This window comes from Equus quagga, chromosome 5, assembly GCF_021613505.1.
Source record: "Equus quagga isolate Etosha38 chromosome 5, UCLA_HA_Equagga_1.0, whole genome shotgun sequence".
Lineage (NCBI taxonomy): Eukaryota > Metazoa > Chordata > Mammalia > Perissodactyla > Equidae > Equus > Equus quagga.
In genome coordinates, this window is record NC_060271.1 from 31,375,598 (window position 1) to 31,401,725 (window position 26,128).

At 53.8% G+C, this 26,128-nt stretch overlaps 1 protein-coding gene across 1 annotated transcript; it reads left to right on the plus strand.

The window, feature by feature from the left end:
* Positions 1-3,590: 3,590 nt before the first annotated feature.
* Positions 3,591-23,547, plus strand: E2F2 (E2F transcription factor 2). Its single transcript, XM_046663008.1, has 7 exons — positions 3,591-4,181; positions 9,591-9,696; positions 11,329-11,548; positions 12,370-12,528; positions 13,634-13,748; positions 15,545-15,737; positions 20,126-23,547. Exons 1-7 carry the CDS (start codon positions 3,927-3,929, stop codon positions 20,392-20,394), a joined length of 1,317 nt encoding a protein of 438 aa, XP_046518964.1. The 5' UTR covers positions 3,591-3,926; the 3' UTR covers positions 20,395-23,547.
* The last annotated feature ends 2,581 nt before the right edge of the window (positions 23,548-26,128 follow it).

Below are 26,128 nucleotides of genomic sequence, written 5' to 3' on the forward strand. Positions count from 1 at the left end.
TCAAAATGGTTCAGTGCCTTGGGAGACAGAGGTCTGAGTTCAGATCCTGATTTCATCTTTAACCAGCCCTTGGTCATGTCCCTCTACATGACTCTTTTTTTTGTTTTGAGGAAGATTAACCCTGAGCTAACATCTGCTGCCAATCCTCCTCTTTTTGCTGAGGAAGATTGGCCCTGAGCTAACATCCGTGCCCATCTTCCTCTACTTCATATGTGGGATGCCTGCCACAGCATGGCTTGATAAGCAGTGCATAGGTCTGTGCCCGGGATCCAAACCAGCGAATGCCAGGCCACCAAAGCGGAGTGAGTGAACTTAACCACTACACCACCAGGCCGGCCCCCTCTACCTGTTTGAGCCTCAGTTTCCTTGTCTGTCCAAACTGCACCCATGTCACAGGGTAGTTGGGAGGTCTCAACATAATATGCATGTGAAGGGCCTGGCTGGGGGACTTATACTGAGGAAGTACTCAGAAGACATGAGCTGTTATCACCATCATCACTACTTCGGGCCTACTATGTGCCTGGCACTCTCAGGGAGGAGGCACAAAGGTAAAAACAAACCATGGTCCTGCTCCCAAGGAGTTTGAAGTGTCATTGGACATCTAACTCTAGACTCTTTGCTCCTGCCCCTCCACCATTTGAGTAGGGCCTTGAAGGCTGGATCAGATTTGACCACGTAGGGATGGAAGGGAGGAGGGGCCCTGTGCATATGGAGCCATGTAATTAAAGCCTGGGAAATGGGGAAGTGTAGGGCCTGAATGGAAAACTGTAAGTATTTTCGTTCAGTTCCATATGAGGACCTCTTTGGTCCGTCCGCGTAAATCTTAGCTAAAATGTATTAAGTACCTACTGTGCACCCCTCTGAGAACTTTCTATCCAATGCCTTACTGAATCCTCACCATAAATGGAAAGTTCACTTTTGCCATCTTCATTTCAAAGATGAAGAAATTGAGGCTCAGAGAGGTCCAGCGACCTGACCAAGAGTGCACACTAGGAATGGACGGGACAAGGGGAGCCAGGCTGCAGATCTGTACCCCACAGCTTTTGCAGGAATTAGTCAGTTCCCAGGCAGTGAAACTCTAAAGCCAGTCCCAGCTGCCCGAAACTCAACCGCAGAGAGCTGGCTCGCCGCCCCCCTGCTGGCTCCCTTCTTTCTTCTCAGCCCCACCCTGCCACCCCCATCTCCCTTCCTGGCCCTGAGGCTCTGCTCCTTCCCCAAACCTGCTCTGCCACAATTCCTTCCAGGTTTCTTCATCTGTAAAATGGGGATAATGATAGTGCCTGTCTCAGAGGGGTGTTATGAGGATCAGAACAGATGCCCAAGGCTCGGAGTCCGGCACATTCAGAATCTGTAGTAGGTTCTGTAAATATTAATGAGCCTCATCACCACCATCACTTTATAGTGTCCCTGAAGTCCGGTAAAATAGGCTGAGTGGAAGAATTCTCCATATTAACGGTTGAGGAAACTGGGGTTGAGAGGTGGAGCCTGTCCAGGGTCACTGAGCCAGGCAGTGGAGAGTGGAACTTGCATCGGGCCTCATGAGTTTCTGACTTCAGATCTCATTAACTTCTGCCTCTATTTGCTGGGAAGATGAGCAAATCGCATAATCAATATTTATTACCCACCTTCTGCATGCCCCGCCAGGCCTGACATGCTGAGGGGCATTTAGAGAGAGAGAACACAGAACACCTGGGTCCTCAAGGGAGCTTAGAACCTGGTAAACAAGGCATGAAAACAGAGCAGAGGCTGGCTAACTTGCCCAAGGTCACACAGAGAGATTCACTGATTTGAGAACTGGCAGTCCAATCTGGGACAGGCCAGCTCCTGAGCCCTTGAGGGCTCCTTAGTGTGTTGAGGCAGAACACAATAAGGGTCCAAAGAGGGCAAGAGGCACTCTGAGTGGGAGAGGGGAGGCAGGCAGGGAAGGCCTCCTGGAGAAGGTGAGGTTTAAGCTGGGCCTTGAAGGACCCGTGAAATATGTATACTGGAGTGAAGGGTCTGTGTGCTGGAGATAAGGCTAGAGATGGAACCAAAGCTGCCGTTTTTTGAGGTTCTTTATGAACCAGGCTCTGGCTGAGAGCTTTACATGCATTATCTCATGAGATTTCTTCATAATCCTATGAGGCAGGGGTTATTAGGGATGAGAAAACTCAGGCTCAGAGTTTACAAAACTTGCCTGGGGTCACACAGCTAGTAAAGTGACAGGACCCGGGTTTGAACCCAGGGCCATCTACTACAAAGTCTGGGCTCTTAATCACCATGCATTATTGCTATGTCATCCTCACAATCTGAGGATGAGGACCAGGTATTAAGCTGGGGACTTGACTCTGGAGGGCCTTGAATGCCAGGCTCAGACTTGCATAAAAATCACACAACACCAGGCAGGAATCAGTGGACCTGGAATTTAGCAGCAGCTTCTAGCAGCTCTGCCGCTCACTAGCCAAGGTCACTTCTCTGAGCCTCAGCATCTCCAAACCGGAGAGAGGAGGACTGTAAATGGATCATCAGCAATGAAGGTTTTGAATGAGGGAGGGAGGGAAGCTTCTGTGACAAAAGGATTACTCAGGAGAAACCTGGAGATGTTCAAATACTTACTGAGTGTTGAGCTGTGGACATACAACAGTGAAGAAGACAGACGTCTGCACTCTGGGCATGCACACGCGTGCACACACACACCCCATGCATGCAAGGGGCAGGGCACAGCCTGGGAGAGTGAAAGAGGAACCTTTTATTGGAACAAACAAGGGCTCCGGAGCTGGCCTGTCCCAGATTGGACTGCCACTTCTCAAATCAGTGACTCTTTCTGTGTGACCTTGGGAAAGGGAGCTAGCCTCTCAGACTCTCCATCTTTACCAGGAAGGTAATCATTCTTCTTCCCAGGATTGGATTAAATTAAATAAAACAACACACGTATTCATCTAGCAGGGTGCTTGGCATACTGCAGGTGCTCAGTTGACGTTAGTATCCCCCTATGAAGAGGTATAAACGTTAGACTCCGTCCCTTGCCCCTCTATCAACCCCTACCAAGAAAGAGAACAGGTTCCTGGCTTTCATTTTTAGCGGGGATGGGGCGGGGGGTGGATATAAATGCATATATGCCCGCTAAGCAACAATGCGGCCGGGGCAATGTGTTGCTGGGTCTGGGCTCAGGTCAGGACTCCGTGCCCAAATCTTTCCCCCAACCACCAGGGAATTGGGGGCCATTCCTCAGCGCGCTGCTCCGGCGGCCTCCGCACTGCGCGAGAGCAGTCTGCTTCGCGGGCTGCTAGCGCCGGCGGCGGGAGGCCGGCGGGCGACAGCAGGTGTGGCGGCCCCTTTAAGCAGCGAAGCTCGCGTTGTAATCGCTGCCTTGGGGACCGGTCCTTTCCGGGGGGTGGAGCCTGTGCGTGTTGCAGCGGCCAACCGGAGCGCGGCATTTTCCGCGGGAGATCCGAATTTCGCGGCACGCAGTTTGGCGCTAAAAAAAAAAAGAAGAAAAAAAATAGGCAGAGAAAGACTCGGGAACTAGAGAGGGAGGCGAGAGGGAGTCCGTGCAATCGGTCCCCGTCTCTGTCCGAGTGCATCGCTTCTCCACCGAGCCGGTGGCCACCCCAGAGACCCTTCCCCGGAGCGGGCCGGACCCCAGGTGCCGAGGCCTTCCGGGGGCGCGGGGCCGTCCCGGGTCGCGGCCGCCCTCGGGGCGGGGCAGCCCCTGGCCGTGCCGCCGCCGCAGCCACCGGGCGATCTCCAAGCGGCGATCTCCAAGCGCTGCTCGGCTCGGCCGCGGGCCAGGAGGGAGGGTCCGGCCTTGCCCCGCAGACGTCCATTGGCGGCTTGCCCCGGCCTCCGCGCCATGCCGCGGGCCGTGTGAGCCGGCGTGGGCTCGGGAGCCTGCAGGTGTCCGTGGGCGCGCCAGGCCCGGTTGGGGAGGGGGAGCTGCGCTCGTCATGCTGCGAGGGCCCCGGGCCCTGGCTCCCGCGGCTGGGCCGCCCCCGAAGGGGCTGCCCGCGATGAGCCCCACCGAGCTGTGGTCGCCCGGCCTCAGCAGCCCTCAGCTCTGCCCGGCCACCACCACCTACTACACCACGCTGTACCCGCAGACTGTGCCTCCCCCTGCGGCGCCGCCGGGCACCTGCCTCGACGCCACCCCACACGGACCCGAGAGCCAAGTTGTACGATGCGTGCCGGCTGGCCGGCTGCCGGTAATGCTGGGGACCCCCATCGCTTCCCCCTATGCTTTTCCGGGTGTGGGAAAGGAGGGAGGGGCGCCTGGGACCCTGGTTGAGTGAAGCAGGTAGAGTTTGGGGAGGGACAAGGGGAGTTTTCAGCTTCCCCAACGACCCATTGCCCCCAATATCTGAGTACTTCATTTTGCAGACTTGGGATGAAATAATCTCATCCACTGGAGTGAAGTGGAATGAGCACTGGATTGGGAGCGTGGAGACCCACCCCACTACCCCCAGTGCACTGTGTGACTTTGGGGAAGTCCACAGAGCCAACTTTGCCATCAGTCATTCATTCCTTCATTCATTGTTTGGCCCAGAAACCAGTACTGGGCACCTGCTATTGTGCAGGCAGAGAGCTTGGCCTGGGGATTCCGTGGGGACTTTAAAATGGAGGCGAGGTCTCTCAGGTCCAGTCTGGCTTGGACAGACTCCAAACTCTCCATCCAGCCAACTCCTTCCCAATTATGTGCCCTAGGTTCTCCCCCAGGCCCAGTCTTCCCTCCCAGACAGCCAGTAGCAGGTGCAAGTGGAGGGCAGCCCCCTGGGGTTCCTGTTGAGATTGATTGTTCCCTGCTTAAGCCCCCAGGCCCATTGCCAGGGAGGGCCCTAAGTGTGGTGGCACCAGGCACAGGGTGTGTTTTGTGGGAGTGGAATTGCTGGAGCCCATGAGAATCGAAACAACCAGAGGGTGGGGGTGGGGTGGGAAAAGCTGTGAGGGAGTGGGGGTGGTGGCTGGGGAGCCTGATTTCTGGTCCTGACTGCCACTAATTCACTGTGTGTCCTTGGACGAGTCTTGGCTCCAGTCTGGGCTTCAGTTTCCTTTTCTTGAAACTGTGTGTGTGCATGGAGTGGCTGTACAGCTAATTCAGGTCACTCCCAGCTCCAGGTTCTGGGTCTTGGAAGCAGTCTCCAGGGCGGGGAGATGGGAGGGTTGTAGATTTGCTTAGTTGTGAGTGATGAATAAGTTCAGGTACAGGGATAAACCACCCCCACTGCCCTAGAGGCATCTGGTCAGGCCTGTGGCAGTCAGCAGGCACAGGCCCCCAGCCATCTCTGGATGCAGGCAGAGCCCCCATTCCTGCCACTGGAATCATGCTTTGCCCATGCTTAAGGCTTTAACCTTCCCAGAGTCCCTTCCTGCCGTTATTTTCAGCTAAGAGGAGTGCTAGTCCCATTTTACAGGTCAAGTAGCCAAGGATAACCAGGACTGAGTACGTCTTGTGTTCAGCAGTTTACAGCCTAAAACAGTTTTATACTCTGTGAAGTAGATGGCATTAGCAGCTCCATGTTGCAGGGGAAACAGGCTCAGAGAGGGCCTGTGACCTGTCTAAGGTCATACAGGGAGGTGTATGACCCACAGGGCATTGATCATTAGTCTCTTCTCTGCAGCCTTGACTTTCCCCAGTGCTGCCTGACTTAGGAGCTGGGTGGCCCCGGGGAAGGGGCTCAGAGGCAGGCCCAGTCTCCTCTGGCCAGCTGCTTTCAGGCGCTCGGGCGGAGTTTCAGTAACAGCTGTGGTTTTGAACTGCTTCCCTCCCCGGGGAGCCTGAGTGCATCTGTCTGTACCTCCCTCCCAGAGGGGCTCAGTGATCACAGCAAGAATGGCTCTCTTTTACTGAACGCCTCTCGTGTGCCAGGCACTGCTTGGCACTCTTCTCATTCGTTATCTCGGTCAAGAAGCCTGGGATGAGGCATCTTACAGATGAGGAAACTGAGCAGAGACGTGAAGTCACTTGTCCAAGTCACAAGCCAAGAAGTAGGAGAGTGTCCTTGCCTCAGACCACCCTAAAGGCCGAGCAGGCCCAGAGCCCCCTCTCGTGTCCGTCTCCAGACGCCCCGTGGCCCCAGCCCTGTGGGCAGGCCTTGGACCCTGCTTACTCATTTTACCAGGGTGTGACCTGGAGCAGCTCCAGACCCAACCCTGGGTGTGGCCCCTTGCTTTGCGGCCAGGCTGCAAAGTGCAGGGTGAGCAGGATTTGTTGGGGAGCTGTTTAAAGGGAACTCAGGCACTGCCCAGGGATGGCAACCAAGTTCAACAGCAGAATGAAGGCCAGAGCCCAGGTTCCCTCGCTCCCTGTCTAGCGCTCTTCCCGCCACCCTCTGGCGCAGGCTTGGGATGCTCTTTTTGCGTCCCTACTCCCGCCAGGCACACTGCATCATTCTCTTTCATCCCTGGAGGAACCTGTGAAGAGGGTGGGGTTCTGCACGATTCTCCTTCTCTTTTCTATTTCCTTTTCATTTGTCTCTATTTTCCAAATTTCGTCTGAGAACCATGAAAGAAAGTGAACATTTTAATGAACAACCCTGCAAGGCGGGTCAGATGAGGACATACAGCTCAGAGAGGTGAGGCAGTGACTCCCAGGCTCCCTGTGGCAGAGTTGGGGTCTGACAGCGAGGCTCTCTGACTGCCACCTGCTCCTGCCCCACTGTCTAACTTAGGACTGGGGCTCAGGAGAGACCTGGCTCCACCCCCGTGTGACCTTGGGCACATCACTTCCCCTCCCCCGAGCCCTGCTTCCCTCACCTAGGTGACTGCAAGGAGTTGTGTCTGGTGGTCTCTGGCCCTCCCACTCCCGGGGCTGCCTGTGGAAGGAGCTTTGTTCTTCTTCCTCTGGGTTGGCAGGTGGGCTCGAATCCTAAGCAGGCCTTTTAGGAAACAGCCAAAGGGGCTGCCTGGGAGGGTCCAGGTTAGAGCCACGCTGGCCCTGGCTCTTGGCACATCCCGTCTCTTTTCAGCCCCACTCTGAACTCTCCCCTGCTGGGGCCCCTGGCGCTTTGGTGACAGCAGCTGCCCCGCGTGAGCAGGGCGCTTTGCTGTCTCACTGAATCCTCAGCAGAGGTGTCGAGCAGATTATCCCCATTTCACAGGTGGGGCTCAAGAGGTCAGCCGACTTCCCAGCTCACCCAGCCTAGATGGGAACCCAGGCAGGTCTGACTCCGAGGCCTGTGCTCCGCCTCTCCTCGTTCCTCATCCCCCTAGGCTTGTCCTCTGCCGCCTCTGTCCTGCAGGCTTAGACCCATCCATGGGCTGACTTTTCTCTGGGCAGTGCCCAAAGATGTCAGGGAGATGTCCTTGGGTGGGGGACACTTTGCTGCTTAGGGACCCTTGGCGTGCAGGATGAGGGTGAGGGAGAGTAAGAGAAGGGAGGGGACTGGTGGGACTGGAGTGTGTGCGTAAAGTGATGGGGGCAGGTGGACATAGCCAGGTCTTGGCTCAAATCCCAGCAAATTCTGGGGCAATGTGTGTGGGATGGAGCCAAGGCAGCCTGGTCTATGGCTTTGGAATCGGACAGACCTATGTTCAAACTCTGGCTCTGTCCTTTGTCTGTGTGACCTTGGGCATGTGGCTTAACCTCTCTGAGTCTCCACTTCTCTTCTACCAAGAGATATTACCAATACTGCTGTTGCAGGACTGATGAGCACGTGATAGGCTCAGCACAGGTCCTGTGTTCAAGGCCCTCCCCTCCTTCTCCCCGCTTTGCAGGTAGTGAGGTTCTTCCTGGTGTGTTCTGTGAACTCAGCAGGGGCTGGCTCCTCGCAGGTGGGGGAGGCGGGTGGGGTTGGGGACAACTCTGGGCTGCCCCACCTCTGCCTCTGGTGGAACTCAGCCTGACTCCCCATCCTCTCCCTGCCCTTGGCCTTTCCTCTGAGGGATGGATGAAGGATGCTGGGACGGACAGCCTCCATCAGGAGTGCTTAAGGCCTTGGAGCTCACCGAGCCTCAGTGACTTTGGCTGTCAAATGGGGATTAGTGGTCCTGGGAAGATTCAGTGAGGTAGTGAGTGTTGGGGCTTGGCCCAGGGCATGTGGAAGGTCTCAGCAAATGACTGGGCCTTTCTCTAGAGACAAGATGGAGCCAGAGCAGGTCACTTTCCCTAGAATCTAGGATCTCTCCAGCTGGGAGGTTATAAAAGGAAGATTCCAGAGAGACTTCAAGAGGAATGAGCAGGGAGGTGTTCGGATCATGTCCTGCTCTGGGTAGGGGTGGAGGAGCGGAGCGTCATATCCAAGGCTCCTCAGATCAGTCCAGGAAGACTTCCTGGAGGAGGCAGGAGTGGGGGGAGGGGAGCTGATAGCAGGAAGAACTGTCACCACCTCCCACACCTGTCAGCCCAGCTGTGCTTAGCAGCGGTTAGAAGTCTCAGCCCTGCCGAGCATGACCTCACCACCAAAGGTTAAAATAGGCGTCTGTATCCCAAGCAGGGTTGGGGTGGTGGGGGAGGGGGAGAGGAAGGAAATGGCTCAGTGACCCCCAGAAGGGTGTGTCAACGAAGAGGCCGAGATTGGAAGGGACTCTGCATTTCCTGAACACCTACTGTGTGCTGAGCCACAGGCTGAGCACTTCACGGAAGTTATCTCCTTGAATCCTTACAACAGCCCCTGAGGTAGGTATTTGCTGCCCCATTTTACAGAGGAGGAAACTGAGGCTTCTAGATGTGGAGCATTGCCCCAGGTCACACAGTGAGCCCGTGAAGGAGCTGGGAGAGTCAAGCCCCGGGCTCTGACCTGTGCCCCAGTGCCCCAGCCCTGCCCCTGCCCAGCCCTAACCAGGAGAGGCCCCTTCCGGGCCAGCACGGCCTCTGGGCCTAATTGGGGCCGGGTGGCAGTGGGGTGGAGAGGAACAGATGGGTCTGTGGTTTGATTTCCCCAGCAGGTGTTTCCCAAGCTTGGCGGGAACAGGGAGGGGGGAGCAGGGGGACCTCAGCTGCCAGTCCTTAAGACACAGGGGAAGGATTCATTGTCTACCCCTCTCGGCAAAGAAAGAATGGCAAATGGGGTCTATTCAGGAGGCCCTGGGGCCCTTGAGCTGAGCCCAAACGGGGGGTGGGGGGGGGATGTTTGCACTGCTTCCAGATCTCGGCACCTCCCTGGGGTGTGGCACGGAGCCAGGAAGTCCCCTGGGCCTGGGCGGATGCCCAGCCCCACCCAGATAAGGGCCAGCTGTAGAGCAGTGATGGGCACACAGTCTGGCTGGCCCAGCTGCTTCTGTCGGGGGGGCCTCTCCCCAGCCTGATGTGGTTTAGGCCCCACCCACTCCTTCCTCCCTACATCATCCTCTGGGTGTGTGGGGGGGGAGGAGGCAGATGTAGAAGTGACCTTGGGGCCTGCAATTAAGGAGCCCTGAGTGACTAACCTTGATCGGGTCTCAAGCGCCCGGGCTTCAGAGGACGGGAGCGTTGTGTGCCCCTCGGAGAATAGGACTTCCTTCCCCTGAAAGCTTGCTTTCAGGCCATTGATATTTCCTTACCAGGTACAGTGATAGTTCACCAGGACTGGTGGTAAACTGAGGCAGGAGATGGCTGCTGGTAGCCTCAGTGCTTTGGCCCCAGGACAGGGAAAGGCTGAGGGGGAACGATCCTCAAACTCTGCCTCTCTCTCTCCAAGGCCAAAAGGAAGCTGGACCTGGAGGGAATCGGCAGGCCTGCGGTCCCTGAATTCCGGACTCCCAAGGGGAAGAGCGTTAGAGTGGATGGCCTCCCCAGCCCCAAAAGTAAGCGGCCTGATGGGGCATCTGAAGGCGGGCTCAGGAGACGGGGAGGGAGTGGGGGCAGAGGGTACAGCCCTGCCCAGGCCACCAGGAGTAATAGTTGGAGCACACTTCCTGGTTTACAAAACAGTTTCCTGTGCGTGCTCTCCCTGGGTCCGGCCAGGTGGGCAGAATCGTCCCCCTCTCTGCTGGGGCCCTTGAGCCACAGAGCTGGAGTGACTTGTCCGAGGTCACATTGCCAGAAGTGGAGTCAGGACTAGAACCCAGTGCCACACTGCTTCTCTCACACCACACACCACTCCCGTGATCTAAACCAGTGACGTGTTATTGAGGAGCTTACTATTTTTAAAAAGTTTTTCTATTTAGTTCAATCCGAGCTTTGCTAAGAGAGAATCCAGCTCAGAGAGGAGGAGGGGCTAACGAAGGTCTTTCCCACATGCAGACAGAGAGCTAAGTCAGAGGTGCAGAGAGAAGTGAAGTTGGAATTCATCCCACCCACACTACCTCAGGCTCTGCCCTGACCTGACCGGTCACTCCTCTTCTGTGACCCTTAGTTGTCTCATCTGTAAAACGAGATACAGCTAGGTCAGGAAAAACAAGAAAGTTTCCTATGCAGTTGATTGATAGAGGCTGCCCAGAGCTTTTTATTGAAGGATCCTAAGTGTGCTGATCAATTAGTAATGTCTGCTACGAGTGCAGAGCTTGGCAAAATTGTCTGTTTGCCAAATGCTTGCCATCTATATGTTAAGAGATTCTAAAGTCCCTCTCCCAAGGAATCTGAGACTCGCTAAAACTCAGTTTCCAGAACTAGTTTGGCCACTAACTTGCTATGTGACTTGCAAGTCACTTGATTGCACAAGTCCTCCTGTGGTTTAAGACGCTGCAGCTGAGAAGTGGTCTTGTGACATTGACCTCATTAAGAAGGTTCACCTTTTTCATGAACCTTCCCCATTTGTTGTCCCAGGACTGATTCCTCTCAGATCATCACTGGGCTACGCATGGAAAGAAAAAGCAAGCCTATAAAAATGCTCTCAACCAAGCTCATCCTTCCCTCCCTTCTCTCATTCCAGATTCCTGACATAACTGGCAGGATAGGGCAATGGTTAAGAAGGAAGACTCTGGAGCCAGACTGCCTGAATTTAAATCCCAGCTTTGCCACTTTCTAGCTGAGTGAGCTGAGCAAGTTACTTAAGCTGTCTGTGCCTCAGTATTCTCATCTATAAAATGGGGATGGTTGTGCATCAGCTTTACACAGTGTTGTAAGGATTACATGTGTTGTATATGCAACAAATACTGCTTAGAACAGTGACCTACACATTTACTGTTGTTGTTGTTGGTGGTGGTATGGTTGCCCCAAGCTGTGGTGGGAAGGTGCTCTGAACCAGGAGTTAGGATGCTTGCTTTCTAGTCCTGACACTGCCCCTGACTGTGAGGCCTTAAACAAGTCACTTTTCCTCTCTAGGTATCAGGTTCCCTGTTTGGACAATGGTGGTGAATGACCCCTGCCTCATAGTGCTCTGTAAACTGGAAAGTGGGTGCTCATATGAAGGGTGGTACTTCATGGGTCCAGGTCAAGGGAGGGGGTTCCCCAGGCTGGCCCTCTCTGAGCAGTTACTGGGCCCCTTTTCTCCTCAGCCCCCAAATCCCCCGGCGAGAAGACTCGGTATGACACGTCGCTGGGGCTTCTCACCAAGAAGTTCATTTATCTCCTGAGTGAGTCCGAGGATGGTGTCCTGGACCTGAACTGGGCTGCTGAGGTGCTGGATGTGCAGAAGCGGCGCATCTATGACATCACCAACGTGCTGGAGGGCATCCAGCTCATCCGCAAGAAGGCCAAGAACAACATCCAGTGGGTGTGAGTGCCTGGGCTGGGGCCGATGGCACCGGTGGGTGCACATGCTGTGGGCACAGCCGGGGGCAGTATCCAGCGGCTGTGAATGTCAAGGGCAGGGCTGAGAGAAACAGCCAATGGGCACACATGCTGGGATCTGAGCAAGAGCAACATCCAATAGGCTTACAGTCTGGGGGCGGAGCCAATGTATTTAAGAGGCGGTGGAAGAGCAGGTGCACTGCGGGAGTAATAGAACATGGCAGGGGGAAGGTGGAGAGGGATTTCTGGGTTGTGTAAAGGCTTCAGAGCATACCAGGTCCGCTTGAGTCAGGGATCCCAAGATTCGCCCTCTTCTAGCTTAGGAAAGTCCCCTGCGAGCTGAGCTGTAGTAACCCAGACTCCTTCCAGCTCCGAGACGTAACTGCTCAAGACTCCTTCCGTCACTTCTACAAGGTCTGAAAGAGCGACCTGTAGCCCCTGGCATGAACCCTGAGAGAACCCAGGCAGAGGAGTCAGGACAGAGGTCACTCCAGCTCCCTGCCACTTAGGGGAGCCTGGAACACAGGGTGGACACAGTTGAAAGCCCCCCAAAAGTGGAGTCAGGCCTGACTTGTTTCTCTTCTCTAGCCCAACCCCTAAACCTCAAGTTCCAGTCCCTGGCAGCTTCCTGGGAGCCTGGCAAGACCACTGATTTGCACAACCCAGGGGGCACCATTGTAGACGATGTGGACGGGCTCATCCTGGAGTGTGGCCTGCACCATCCGTGCAGTTTTGCACAGCAACCCTGGGGTTGGGGTCCCCAGATGTGGTCTGAGACTGACCCTGGCGGGCTGCTCTGTTCTCAGAGGCAGGGGAATGTTTGAAGACCCCACCCGGCCTGGGAAGCAGCAGCAGCTGGGGCAGGAGCTGAAGGAGCTGATGAGCATGGAGCAGGCCTTGGACCAGCTCATCCAGAGCTGCTCTCTGAACTTCAAGCACCTGACCGAGGACAAGGCCAACAAGAGATATCCTCTTTGGTTAGGGGGAGGAGTCAGGGAGCAGGGGCCTTCGGCATGCTCCTCTCCATGCAGACATGATGCAAGACCTCCATGCGGGGATAAGTCACCCTTTCGCTCTGGCTTCTGTTTCTTCCTTCTTCAGGGGCTTTTCCTCTTGAGTCTATTGAAGTTACTTTCTCATTATAAAACTAAGACAAGTACATTTCTTTAGATATGGAAAATGGAGAAAAGAAAGAAATAGCTGCCACCTTAACCCAGCCATTGTTCCTTAACTATAGACAGGGTGTGTGTTATTTAAATACAGCACGTGCCCCGCTATTCATAAGATTTTATATCTTGCCTTTCTCCACTTAGCATGTCACCATAGACAGTTTTTATGTTGTAACACATCCTTCCTAATATTTGACTGATCCACATGAAATTGCTGATATTAGACCATCTTTCACAAAAATAGCAATTTCATATGGCTTAAACTCGTCTTTTACATGGTTTGAGAATGTCCTACTCAGACTATACTCTGGCTTATTGATAAGGCCTAGAATGAACATTTAGATTGATTCTAGACTTGTTCTTTTGTAAAGCAACAGTGTGATGAATATCTTTGTATATAGAACATTTTCCTAAATTTCTCACTTACTTCCCTAGGTCAGATCCCCAGGATCGAAACAATAAGGTCAAAGAGCGTGGCCTTTGCTAAGGCTTTTCATACATTTTCCCCAAATGGCTTCGCCATCTAATCGGTTTTTGGATCTGCCCTTGTATTTCTGGAAGGATGCTAGGCATTGTGAGATATATGAAGAAATGAGACATGTCTCCTGCCTTCTCAGAGCTACTGATCTAGTTAGTTTCAGAGATGAAGCTTTTATGTAAAAAGCTGATATAATGCGGCATTTTTTTTTAATGATTTATTCCCCCATTTGCTTTCCAAAGGGATCCAAGGTAGCTTATGACTTTAAAAGAACAGGTTATAGTTTTTGGTTATTTCTATCTGTGTAAGGAGTAAGAAGGAGATACTCAGAGGCCTAGGAGAGGTGGGCAAGATGCCTGGCTGGCAGGCTGTGGGTTCAAATTTTGACCAGACAGTCACTTCTCTTGACTCTCCTGCCCCTACACTGGCCTATGTGACTTACCAGGACATCCGTGCTGTTGGCAACTTTAAGGAGCAGACAGTGATCGCTGTCAAGGCTCCTCCGCAGACAAGACTGGAGGTGCCCGACAGAAGTGAGGTGAGAGGGGAAACTTTGGGTGGAGAGCAGCGTTATGGGGGTCCTGGGCAGCTTTGCCGACCCTGTCCCTGGCACTGCCCAGCCCCAAGCTTCCCGGGACTGTTCTGGTGCTCATGGCAAGATTGATGGTCTCCGAGCTGGGGCAGAAATGGCGGAAGCTGGAAAGTACAACAGGCATCGGGTTCCGGCTCGAGAAAATCTCTGTTCCTGGTTTCTTTCTGTGTCCCTCCAACCCCCGCATTCCTGCACCCATGCACGTGTGCCCACACACAGCGGTGTTAGTACTTACAATAATCCTTTCTTGTGAACCGTACTCCTAGGCTGAAGACCAAAATTCTTAACACTCCCCATGAGGCCCTCTGTGCTCTGACCTCACCAGCCTCCTCTTGCGTGCTGCCCCTGTTCTGTCTTTGCTTCAGCCACACTGATCTGCCTGCGGTTTCCCCACCACACTAAGCTTGTCGCCAGTACAAGACCTGCACACGTGCTGTTCCCTCCAGCGGAAATGTTCTTCCTTTTCTCTGCCTGGTTTCCTCCTATGCATCCTACAGGTCTCAACTCAAACATCGCTTCCTCAAGGAAGCCTTCCCTGATCACCCCTAGACTTCATAACCTCCTGTGCTTTCCCACTGCACTTAACCTCCATTTGCGGGCGTATATTGATGATTACAGGATTATGTTCTGCCTTGTCTATTAGTGTGTAAGCTCCACAAAAGCACGTTCCACTCACGTGGCACCCCCAGCCCAGAACTGGACTCATAATAAGGGCTTGAGAATTAATTTGTTTAATGAAAGAACATTAAGATAAATGAGGCCCCACCCTGCCTTGGAGGAGCTCAAGACCTAGTGGGAAAAAGACCCTAGCAAGCAGTGATGCTGTCATTTATAGACCGAAGATGTGTTTTTAGGGTCAGAGAAAGGACAGTTGGAGGAAGAGTCCACAAGTGGTGACACTTAAACTGGGTCTTCAAGAATGAATAGGACTTTTGCCAGGTGAAGTAGGGGTGGGTGGAGGGTACCGCATGAGCACAGGCATGGAGACCGGAATGCGGGCTGAATGGCGCGTGTGTAGCCAGTCGTGGCTGGAGCTGCGGGTCTGGGGTAGGGAAGAGGCAGGGCTGCGAAGGCCAAGGATCAGGACTCTCAGTTATGAGTAACAGAAAGCCGAGTCCAGCTGGCTTAAGTGAGAGGGGCGGCAGGGGGAAGATTTGGCGATTGCAGACAAGGCCAGATGCAGGGCCTCCAACTGTGAGTTCAAGTCCGCCTCACGCTCTCCATCTCTCACTCTGCCATCCTCTTTGCTGACTCCATTCCCAGGGGGGCTCTCCCCTTGCGGTGGCGAAGATAGCTTTTATGATACCGGCTCAGCAACCCCAGCGGGAGGGAGCTTCCATTTCCCACACCTCCTGAGCCTGATGCTGATTGGACTGACCTGAGCCATGTGCCACCCTGAACTAGTCACCTCGTTCTGACTTTCCCCGCCTGCATCCCAGGCTCACCCACTGGAATTGGGGAAGGGTGCTGCCCCCCCCCCCCCACACACAACTGCAGGCCTGAGAGTGGGGGGAGGAGTGACTTCCCAGAGGAAAATCAAGGTGCTGTCCCCAAAAGAAGGGACCTGGGGCCAGACAGGCAACAAAGCAGATGTCCACAGGCCAGAGGGGGCCAGCCCAGAGCCCAGCTCCGGAGTTGAGCCTGCTCTTGTGGACGGTAAGAGCCACATGTTCATACACATTCACCCATAAGTAAGTATCCAGCTGCCCAGAGCCATGACCTGGCTTCTCTTCCTCTTCCAGGAGAACCTGCAGATATATCTGAAGAGCACGCAGGGGCCCATCGAAGTCTACCTGTGCCCCGAGGAAGTGCAGGATCCAGACAGTCCTGCCAAGGAACCCCTCCCCTCCACCTCCACCCGCAGCCCCAGCCCTGACTCCATCCAGCCCAGCAGCAGCACTGACCCCGGGACCCTGAAACCCACGGCATCCCCAGGTAGGGCCCTCTGTCCAGAGGGACAGGAGGTGGGGAGAGGAACCAGCCTCAGTTTCTTCTTGCACGGCAACGTTTGTGGGGTACCCACCTTCTACCCAGCAGCAGAGGGTGCCGTCCTCCCCCACGTGTGTGCATCACCCTTTACACTCTATAAGGCACATGCCATTCCTCCTCGTCTCACTTGCAGGCTGCTGCTGCCCTGGGGCAGAGTGGGGGCCTGGGTTTGAGCCCCAGCTCTTCCACTTACCAGCTGTGTGACCTTGGACAAGCTACTTAACCTCTCCTTGCCTCAATTTCCCCATCTGTAAGTTGAGCATAGTAACGAATAGTATCTACTTCACGGCTTGCTGTGAGAATGAAATGAGTCAATATAGGGAAGCGCTTAGAGGGTGCCTGGCAACAACTGTCAGCTGTTATTACCCTCATCACTGCCACTGCCACTAGTCCTGCTAGCTCCATGACAACTACCCCATAAGCCCACAGGAAATGGAAACTATAGGTTTTTTGAGGAAAGCTCAATACTTTTTTGGGAGATAATAGCTAAGGTTTTTTGAACCACAACTGTACCAGCTGCACCCGCTTCACGTTACTCCTGACAGCAGCTCTGGAGTAGGGTCTGTTATTCCCAGTTTAGAGATAAATGAACTGAGCCAGAGATGTGGTGTGACTTGCCCAAGGTCTCCCAGCTGGGCGCGCACAGAGCTGTCTTGAACCTCGGTACACACACTCCTAGCCCAGTGCTCTCTCCTCGAGGCACAGAGCGAATCAAGGAAGGGGCCCTGGCTGGAGAGGCTCACGCCTGGCTGCGGGGTGGACAGTACAGCTAAAAGCTGGCTGTGCCCGGCAGGAAGTAGTGTGAGGCCATTGCCAGGGAGCAAAGAGGTGGGAGAGGTCCCTGAGGGCTTCCTGGGGAGGGCGGGAGTCCGGAAGGAGGAGAAATGGGAGCCTGGGAAGGCCTCTCCCCAAGAATGGTTTTTGCCCTTTACTGGGATACACATCAGGTCAGGCTCGCAGGATCCTTTGAGGCCTTGTAGGCCCGTGTCCCACGTTTTGTTTTCTTAGCAGTAGAATTCCCTTAAGTAGAAACCTCATGTTTAAGCAGGCACAGAGCTAGAACTGGTCTGATGGAGGAGCCTTGGTGGGGGAGTCCACAGAACACAGGTTGGATTCCATTTCTTTAACTCATAGATTGACAAAGTATTGCCTGCAGGCCACATCTGGCCTGTTTGTATGTGATCCTTGAGCTAAGAATGGTTTTCATGTTTTTAAAGGGTTGTAGGGGAAGAAAAAAGGAAAGTGACTGTGTGGCAGAGACCATACGTGTCCTGCAAAGCCTAAAAAACTATCCAGCCCTTTACAGGAGTTTGCTGGACCCTAATCTAACTCAACCTTTCATTTTACTCGTGAATAAACTGAGGCCCAGAGAAGGCCAATGACTTCCCCAAGATCACACAGCAAGTTGGTGGTAGAGCTTGGGCAAGAGCCCAGACTCCCTTCTCTAGTGATGTCTCCTGTGTCCTGGCCCTGTCCAGAGACCGAGGCTTCTCCCTGCACCAGCCATCTGTCCCTCTGGGCACCTCCCAATGCCTATCTCCCTGTCCAGACCTGTGCCTCACCCCATTCTCCCTCCTCCTGCGCTCTGCCTTCTCGCCCCACTGTCAACATGTGTACAGCTCTCCAAAGTTAGAACCACTTTCACTTCCATCGTCCTCCAAGACCTTGGGCGGAGGTGGGGGACCCTGCAGCGTGAGCGAGGGCCAGGTTTTAGCTTGGTTGTACAGATTAAGAGTGTGAGGCCCGAGAGGAGTAGAGCCATACAGGGCAGTTGCTGATGGGGCCACACAGCCGGCTCTGTGCCAGGGGTCATGCCATGGCTGCCCCTTTCCACCCTGGCTACGTGGCGTCTCAGTGCTGTCCCTGCTGAAGGGAGCAGGAGGAAGTTTTCTGGATGGGGTACACACCCCCACACACCCCCTCCGCGTTCTGGCCTGAAGTGGGGTCTTCGTGAGGTGTGAGTGCAGGGGTCACGCCCAACGAGGAGGCTACTGCAGTCTTGGGACCCAGCTCTGTCCCTAGTGCTGACATCAGCGGGGGATCGCTAACCCTTTGGGGCCTCAGTTTCCCTCATCTGTAATGGAAGGGAACAAGGGTCGTCTCTGACCTCCCTCCAGGCCCCGACCTTCTGAGTGAACCTAGACGTGGCCGCCGGTGCAGGAGCTAGAACTGGAGACTTGGTTTTCAGTCTGCACCTCACCTCCTATGACTTGGTGACTGTAGGCGAGTCGCTTTAACCCCTCCCAGCCTCTGTCCCCATGTCTCTAAAACTGAGGCAGCGGGTCCTACAGCCAGTGAGCGGTGGGGCTGGGGTCGGAGCCCACCTCCTCCGTGCTCCCAAGCCAGGCCTCTTACTATAACACCTGCACACCTCTGCAGCGCACTAAAGGAACATTCGATTTTTTTTCATTCAAATACATTTAATTGACTCCTTTCAGCCTCAGTTTCCTCATCTGTAAATAGGGTTAACAACATTGCCACGTGAGTGTCCTTAAGAGCAGAGCCAGGCCCCCGTAAGCCCTGGGTAATGGGAGCCATTCTCATTATTGACAAGGGCGTGCAGATCAGCTGCTCTTTCCCTGCGCTTACCATTTAATCCTCTTCGCAACACTGTGGGGCGGTGTAATCATTGTCCCCATTTTAGAGGTGAGGACCCCAAGGCTCGCACACATTAAGTCACTTGCCCACAGTTTGTGGCTAGTAAGGGGTTGACCAGGTAGTCTGGCCTACCAGCACATTGCATTTTCAAACAAGGCTTGGTTGGGGGTTAGGGAATGACTCAGATGGTGAGACGCGGGCATCGGGATATATGGCAGGGGATTTCTGGTGCCCTGTTCCGCATCCCTGTGTAGGAAACCACCGTCTTACCTCAAGGGGGAAACAAGCTTGGTGTACTGAAGCGTAGCTGATGACCAGCGTGGCTGGAGAGGGTGCATGTGAGCTGTGGGAGGAACGTGGGAGAAGGAGTGGGAAGGTAGGCAGGGCCAGGCCACACAGGCCTTCCCAGCCCTGGTGGGAACTTGGATTTTGTTCTAGGCCATTTTTCAATCCAAGCACAGACTGCAAGGGGCAAGAGGCACCTCCTGCAGGGGCCTAGTGAGAGGAGAGGACTCGGACCAGGATCACTGCAGTGGAACTAAAGAGAAAGGGGCAGCTTGGAGAACTCGTTTGGTTGTAGAGACGACTGAACTTGCTGCTGGAGTGGATGCAGGGGACATGTCAGGGTTACAGTGATTCTTGGGCCTTTTGGTCAAGGCAACTGAGTGAGTGGTGTTTCCTTAATTGTGATGGGGCAAGACGAGGGGAGGCCCAGGTTCAGGGGAAGAGCAGGAGCTTGGTTTTGACCCGCTGAGTTCTGAGTTCTGATGCACCTTAGACATCCGAGTAGAGATGTTACAGGAGCAGTCCTGCAGGGCCCCAGAGCTCGGGGAGGAGGTCCATGCCAGAGGCCTCCGCTTGGGAGCAGAGGGTTTAGAGAGGGATTTAAAGCCACAGGGCAGGAGGAGAGCCGCTGGAGGAGAGAAGAAGCTGAGGGTGGAGCCCTGGGGCCTTCAGGGTTTAGTTGGGAAGAGAAGGAGAATCCAGCAAAGGAGACCAAGGAGAAGTAGCCGAAGAGGTAAGAAGAAAACCAGGGGAAGCTGGTGCGTCCAAAACCAAGGGAGGAAGATGTTTCAAGAAGGATGGGAACAACTGAATCAGATTCTGCTGGAAGGTCAAATAAGAGAAGGCCAGAGAACTGACCATTGGATTTAGCCACATGGAGGTCCCTGGCTCAGTGGCATGGTGGGGACAGACCCCAGGTTGGAGTGGGTTGGAGAAGTGAACAGCCGTGGGAAAGGAGGGAGTATGACAGGCGGTTCTTGAGAAGTTCCACCATGAAACGGAGCAGTGAAACGGGCTGGTGACTGGAGAGAGTCACGAGGTCAGGGAGGGTGCTCTCTAAAGACAGGAGTTATGAGAGTGTGTCTGTGTTGGTGGGAATGATGTAGAGTGAGAGAAATTGACGGTGCAGGAGGAAGAAAAATTATTTCAGGGGCAAGGGCCTTGGTGAAAGGGAGTTGGGTTGAGTGTAGAAGCTGGGGGTGGGTTTTGAGAGCAGGAGACCCCACCCACTGTGAGAGGAGAGGGGAGAGAGGATGGGAGAATGAGGGCGGTGGCTAGAGCTGATGCCGGGAAAGGGAGGGTGACCCTGTGCCATTAGGAGTGGGGCAGGGTAGGAGAAAGGAGAAGGGTGCACCGTCATCAGAGAACCAGAAGGCTGTTCTTGTGCTCTGAGGTCTGACCAGGGCTTTTGGGCACCAGGGCAAGCATAACCCTTGTCTATTTGTCTCCAGCGCCAGCGCTGACTCCCCAGCAGGTCCCACCACCGCCACCACCATCCCTTGTCCCCCTGGAGGCCACTGACAGCATGCTGGAGCTGCCACACCCTCTTCTGCAGCAGACTGAGGACCAGTTCCTGTCCCCGACCCTACCGGGCAGCTCCCCTCTGATCAGCTTCTCCCCACCCTTGGACCAGGATGACTACTTGTGGGGCCTGGACGGTGGTGAGGGCATCAGTGACCTCTTCGACTCCTATGACCTCTCGGAACTGCTGCTTAATTGAGTGGCCCTGCCTGTCCCCTGCAGCCCTGCTCCTGTCTCTACCTCCTCCCAGACAGACTGACAGGTCCTCTGCCTGTGCAGGGACGTTGGACACAAGGTGCTGCCGTCAGGATCTGGGGGTCTCCTCCTCTCCTTTTCCGCCTCCCTGCTGGCCGAAGTGTCTCGGGGGGGCGGTGTGGAGGCCGCAGGTGAGGAGTGTATCAGGCGTCGGGTCCTGACCTTCCTAGTGGAAGCTGGGCCTGGGAAGGCCTAGCCAGTCTTCTGACCTCTGACCTCTCATGTGAAGGGCCACAGGTGAGGTGGCTAGGTATAAGGAAAGGTCCTGCCACTGCTTTTTGAGGGGTAATTAGGACCCTCGATTTATCAAGAAGCACTTAATACCTTTGTATTTATTTCAGGTTGAGTTTTGTTTGTTTGTCTTCCCTGAGTTTTAGCAGGGAGATTGTTCTAGTTTCTAGTAAGACTTCTCCTCTGACAGGCCCAACGCTGTCCACGGGCCAAGGGCAGGCCTAGGCCTGGCCGGGCCAACTCCCTGATTTGTGCTGGTGGCGGGGGATGCGTCTCGGAGGGGCCGGCCATCGGCTGAAATGCTGATTGCTCTTCGGCCCCAAGGTTCTGTCGCGGCTGCAGCTGCAGGCCCTGTGGCCTCTCCTGCTCTCAGCTTGCAGACTCCAGCCCCAGATTCCTGGTCTCCTCTGTCCCAGAGATGGTTCCAGGGCGCCCTGGGCTCCTGAGGAAACTGGAGCAGCCAGTTAAGGAGACCCTCTTCCTGTGGAACCCCTTACCTCTTGCCTTAGAATGTAAAACACCATCCTCCGGGGGGTCAGCAGAGAAGTGCCCCTGTGGAAACACGGACAGGAATGTGGAAGCAGCTGTAACAGCTGCCGCAGGCACCTGTCCTCGGCTCTGCCTCCCTCTGGGATGGGGCTGTTTGATGCTGAGGACCCGGGCAGCTCCACCCCAGAGAAGGGTGGGATGAAAACCAGAAACTGCCAGAAAGTTCCCGCCCTGGTAGCTGCCAGTATTGTCCTCCCGTTCCCTGGAAGGATCGTTTTTTTGCCATGTTTGTTGAAGGAGGGTGATTCTTTAAGGACCTCCTGTTCCTCCCAGCTCTCCCATAGACCCCCCCCCAGGGACAGAGGTGACCAGGGCTTGATGGCATGTTGGTTCCTTTTGTCACAGGAATGCTGAAGGGGTGACAGGGACGAGTCTTCCTTGCAGACCAGCTAATGGGGAGATGGGCTCGTGTTACCTCTTCAGGCTTGGGGTCCTGAGAAGGTCTGGCCTCACCCCATCCCCCAGAGGCTTGACCATCCCACACTGTCCCTGTAGCCCAGCTGGGCAAGGGGGACACAACTCTCCCCTTTGACCCAGCCTGGGATGGGGGGTGCTCTGCGCTGAACCAAGGCTGTGCCTTCTGGAGAGAGGCAGCCAGGGGTGGTGGTCTCAGAGGCCCCCGCCCACCCTCAGGGAGCTAGGTTTCCTCAGGGGCTCAGCTGGGCAGCACTTTTTTTTGTAAGTTTGTAGCATTAAGTTGATTTAAAATATGAAATTGGCCTCGTAAGAGAGCTCCTGAGCTCACCAACTGGCATCTGAATTTTGAGAGGTGGGCTTCTTTGGGGGTGGAGTCTGATGTGAGCTAATGTCCAGCTTGGGACAGTGGTGCCTTGTCATTTGCTCCGTTTCCTGGGCCCCCAAGTTAGGGCCCTCTCTGGAATGGCCAGCAGGTCACAGATGCCCCGCTCTATAGACAGGGCTAATTTTGTATGCTTTACAGAAATGCCGTTAATCTCCCCTCCCCAGATACTCACAGGGGTCTCATCAGAAGCCTGTTTTGAAGTTCAAGAGGCCAAGGGCCAAGGGACCACCTTGACCTTTGGGCGGGGGTGAGGGGAGCTGCATGGGCTCTGGTTTGGGGCATGTGGGACTGAAGATGGCCTTGCTGTTCTGAGGTCTCCGCTGGGCTGCCGTTTAGCCATGCACCATCTCTGAGGACAGAGATGTTTGACTTCCATGCCGTGGATTGTCTAGAACTTTCTCCTGGAATAGAGAAAAGAGAGGCCTGCAGGATCCACCGGGAATGAGTTTAATGATGAAATCTGGCCAGAATTCAAGCTCTTTGAATGCCCAGCCATAGGGCTGGACAGAGGGGCTGCCCCTTGGGCCCATGGCCTGTATCCTGAGCAGCTGCCCCTGCCCCCTCCTGTGCTGTCCTCTCCACACCCTGCCTGGCCCAGGGGCTGAACCGCCCAGGCCAAGCCTCAGGCTCAGGATGGGAAAGAAGCTCTTACGTCTTCCTTGCCAGTGACGCTTGGAACCTCCCATGTTCCAGTGCTTTAAGAATGCATTTGGAGTGGTATTTCCTTTAGGGGCCAGGGAAACTTTAAAACCAGGGCAGAAGGAAAGCCAGTTTTTTCTGAAGTACATTATTTCTGCCAGGAAATTTCCCAGCCCCACCAGCAGCCCCCAAGTCACCTGTGTCCCCAGGGGCATGAAAGGCCCCGGGGGCTCCAGGGAACCCGGTAGCATTAAATTGTTCAGTAGAGTTGGGGATTCAAAGAGATGGCTTGACACCAGGGACGTGCTCCTGTGTCCCTTCCCGCTAAAAGTGTTGGCTCCACCTTAGCGGCGTCCCCTCCCCACGGCAATGCTGTGGGCTGACTAGCGTGGCTGCAGGAAGAAGAGCGAGATGGTGCAGCTCGTAAAAGCGGCTCCAGGATGGTTTTGACTTTATTTTCTCTCCCCAAGTGTTCTCAGCTTCAGTTCCGCACAGTGTTTAGAGTTTTTAGTGAAAGAGTTTGGGTGTCCCCTCATCCGAGCGCTGTGTGGCTTAGTGCATTTGAAGGGAAAGCTTTTGGGGTTGTTTGCAAGCAGCTTTCTGGTTCTCATCATTGTGTCCTGAGGTCCCCAACTCATCCTGGGACCCTGTTCTCCCAAAGGATCCTCAGTGACCAGAAGCCCGGCCAGCCTCCTGGCTCCTGGGTAAGTGAAGAAGCCTTGTATGTGGCACATGTCTCAAGGGCGAGTGGGTCCTGTGCTAGGGCTCCACACGGGTCACTTACCGCTGGCCTGGTTTCGCCTGGGTCCTGCCTCGATGAGCACTGTGTAAACCTCCTCATGTTGTGATAATCGGGCATTAAATGGCAACTCTGGGCGCTGCGTCTCTGTTGTCCTTCTGAAGGTTGTTGTCAAGTGTGCATCTGGTCCTCCCAGCTTAGGGGTAGGGACTATCCTGACCAACTGGCTGACTTTTCCCCAGAAACAGCCTCCCTTTCCCACGTTGGCTTAGTACCATGCCTGAAATCTCACCATTAAGACACTGAAAAGTCACCAGCGCTCAGATGTAAGATGTGAGTACCTGCCTGCTCTGCCTCTGTCACCTCCCACCTAGGGGGTTTCAACAGCTTCCTTACTCTTCTCGCTGCTCCCCACTCTTCTCCATCCCATCCTCTACATCAGTGGTTCTCACTGTGTGGTCCTCAGACCAGCATCACCTGGGAACTTGAGACAAATTCATATTCTCAGGCCCCACCCCAGACCTTCTGAACCAGAAACTCACGGGAGGGGACCCAGAATCTCTTAATGAGCCCTCCCGGTGATTTTAATGCAGCTGCAGTTTGAGAACCCATGACCCTACCCCAGAGAGATCCTTCTAAAATGCAGCTCTAATCGTGTTACTTCCCTACTTAGTGGGTGGCTCCTCTCTGCCCTCAGGATGAAGTCCCCCCCTTGGCTTGGCATGAAAAGCCATTTGCAGCCTTATACCTGGCTTCCCCTACCTTTCCAGCCTCACTGGCCACTCCTTCCCATCACCCATAGCCACACTGGCTTCTGTGTCGGTTCCTCAGAACAACATCCTTTCCCTCTTCTGGGTTTTTTCTACATGCTGTTCACTCCACCTGGTGTGCCCTTTCTCTATTTCAGCTGAGCAGCCTTCTGCTTATTCTTCTAGGCCCAGTTCAAGGACATTTTCTGCAGTTTTCCTTGACGCTAACTTGTAACCATTAATACTTTGTACATGGATATGGTTACTTATGGGTTATTGAATACCTGCTATGTGCTAGGCACTGGGGAGATAGAAGTGAATAAGAATAGTCCCCACCCTCAGGATGCTCACAAGACACAGACACAGAAATATAGTTATGAATGATGTGACAGTTGCAGTAATATACATTATAGGAGTTGGGGGGAGAGGGAGTTGGTCATTGGGAAGGCTTCCTGGAGGAGGAGGTACCCAAACTATGTCTTACAGGATGAATAGGAGTAGCCTGGAGTTCAGGCATATGGGGGAAGGGAGACCTCCCTTCCAAGCAGAGCAATCAATACCTTCTTTCCTGTCATCCAGCAGACAATGACAGGCACGCGGAGCACTGCCTGCTGCCCCAACGCTGCCAATTTGGAGCCCTTGCCCTAGGAAAGCCCAATGAGCCAAAGAGGTTGACAGCCCTGAGGGCAGTGGGATGAGGGGACTAGGCCTGGGGGTCCTGTTAGACGACAGGGGACTGACTAATGAGAAGTGTCTGTAACTTGATACCCAGAAGTCAGTTTCCGTGGAAGGCAGGAAGACAATATCGCCCAGGTGAGCAAAGCAGGGTCTGAGGTTTGAGACGTTAGCAATGACAAGGGAACATTAAAAAGATGCCGTTTATTAAGGCTTTCTGTGTGTCTGGCTGGGCCCAGCACTGTGCTCAGTCCTGCACACGTCATAGTCTCATTTAATGCTCACTTTATGAGGTCAGTGTTGTTATCACCACTTTATAGATGAGGAAACATTCAGTTTAAATAAGTTCCCAGCTAACCCACGTACTTTGCGGGTGGGAAAGTAAGATGATGCAGCCACTTTGGCAGTTCCTTGGAAAGATAAGCGTTTGGACCCAGTAATTCCACTCCTAGGTGTCTACTCAAGAGAAATGAAAACATGTTCATGCAAAGACAAGACTTGCACATGAATGTTCGTAGCAGCATTATTCATAATAGCCCCAAACTGGAAACATCTAATATCCATCAACTGTAAATAGAGACAAAATATTAGATGCATACACTGGAATGCTATTCAGCCATAAAAAGGAAGGAAGTACTGACACAATATGGACTCTCAAACACAATAGGCTGAGTGAAAGAAGCTAATCACAAAAGATCACGTGTTGTTGATTCCATTTTTATGAACTGTCCAGAACAGGCGAAGCTATAGAGACAAAAAGTAAATTAGTGGTTGTCTGAGATTGGAGTTGAATTTTTGTTGAGTGGCCTGAACAAAATACTAGTAAACCAAATCCAGCAACGTATAAATAAAAAGGATTATACACTACAGAATTTATCCCAGGAGTGCAATGTTGGTTTAAAAACCTGAAAATCAATTCATGTAATACACCATTATCAGTAGAATAAAGAACCAAAACCACATGATCATCTCAGTAGATGCAGAAAAAACATTTAACAAAATTCAACACCCCTTCGTGATTCAACAAAAAACAATGGAGTAGGAATAGAGGGGAACTTCTTCAACCAGATAAAGAGCATCTGTGAAAAACCCACAGACAGCATCATACTTAATTGTGAAATACTGAATGCTTTCCCCCTAGATCAGAAACAAGACAAGGATGCCTGCTCCCCCCATTTCTATTCAGCATTATTCTGGAGGTTCCAGCCGAGGCAATTAGGCAAGAAAATAAAATAAAAGATATCTGGATTGGATGGAAGAAAAACTAGTTCTATTTGCAGATAACATGATCTTG

Bases quoted from the DNA above. Each gene is read 5' to 3' on its own strand.
- E2F2 (XM_046663008.1), top strand. From the start codon at position 3,927: ATGCTGCGAGGGCCCCGGGCCCTGGCTCCCGCGGCTGGGCCGCCCCCG. The intron at 4,182-9,590 runs GTAATGCTGGGG...TCTCTCTCCAAG, and splicing joins TGCCGGCTGGCCGGCTGCCG to GCCAAAAGGAAGCTGGACCT. The intron at 15,738-20,125 runs GTAGGGCCCTCT...ATTTGTCTCCAG, and splicing joins GAAACCCACGGCATCCCCAG to CGCCAGCGCTGACTCCCCAG.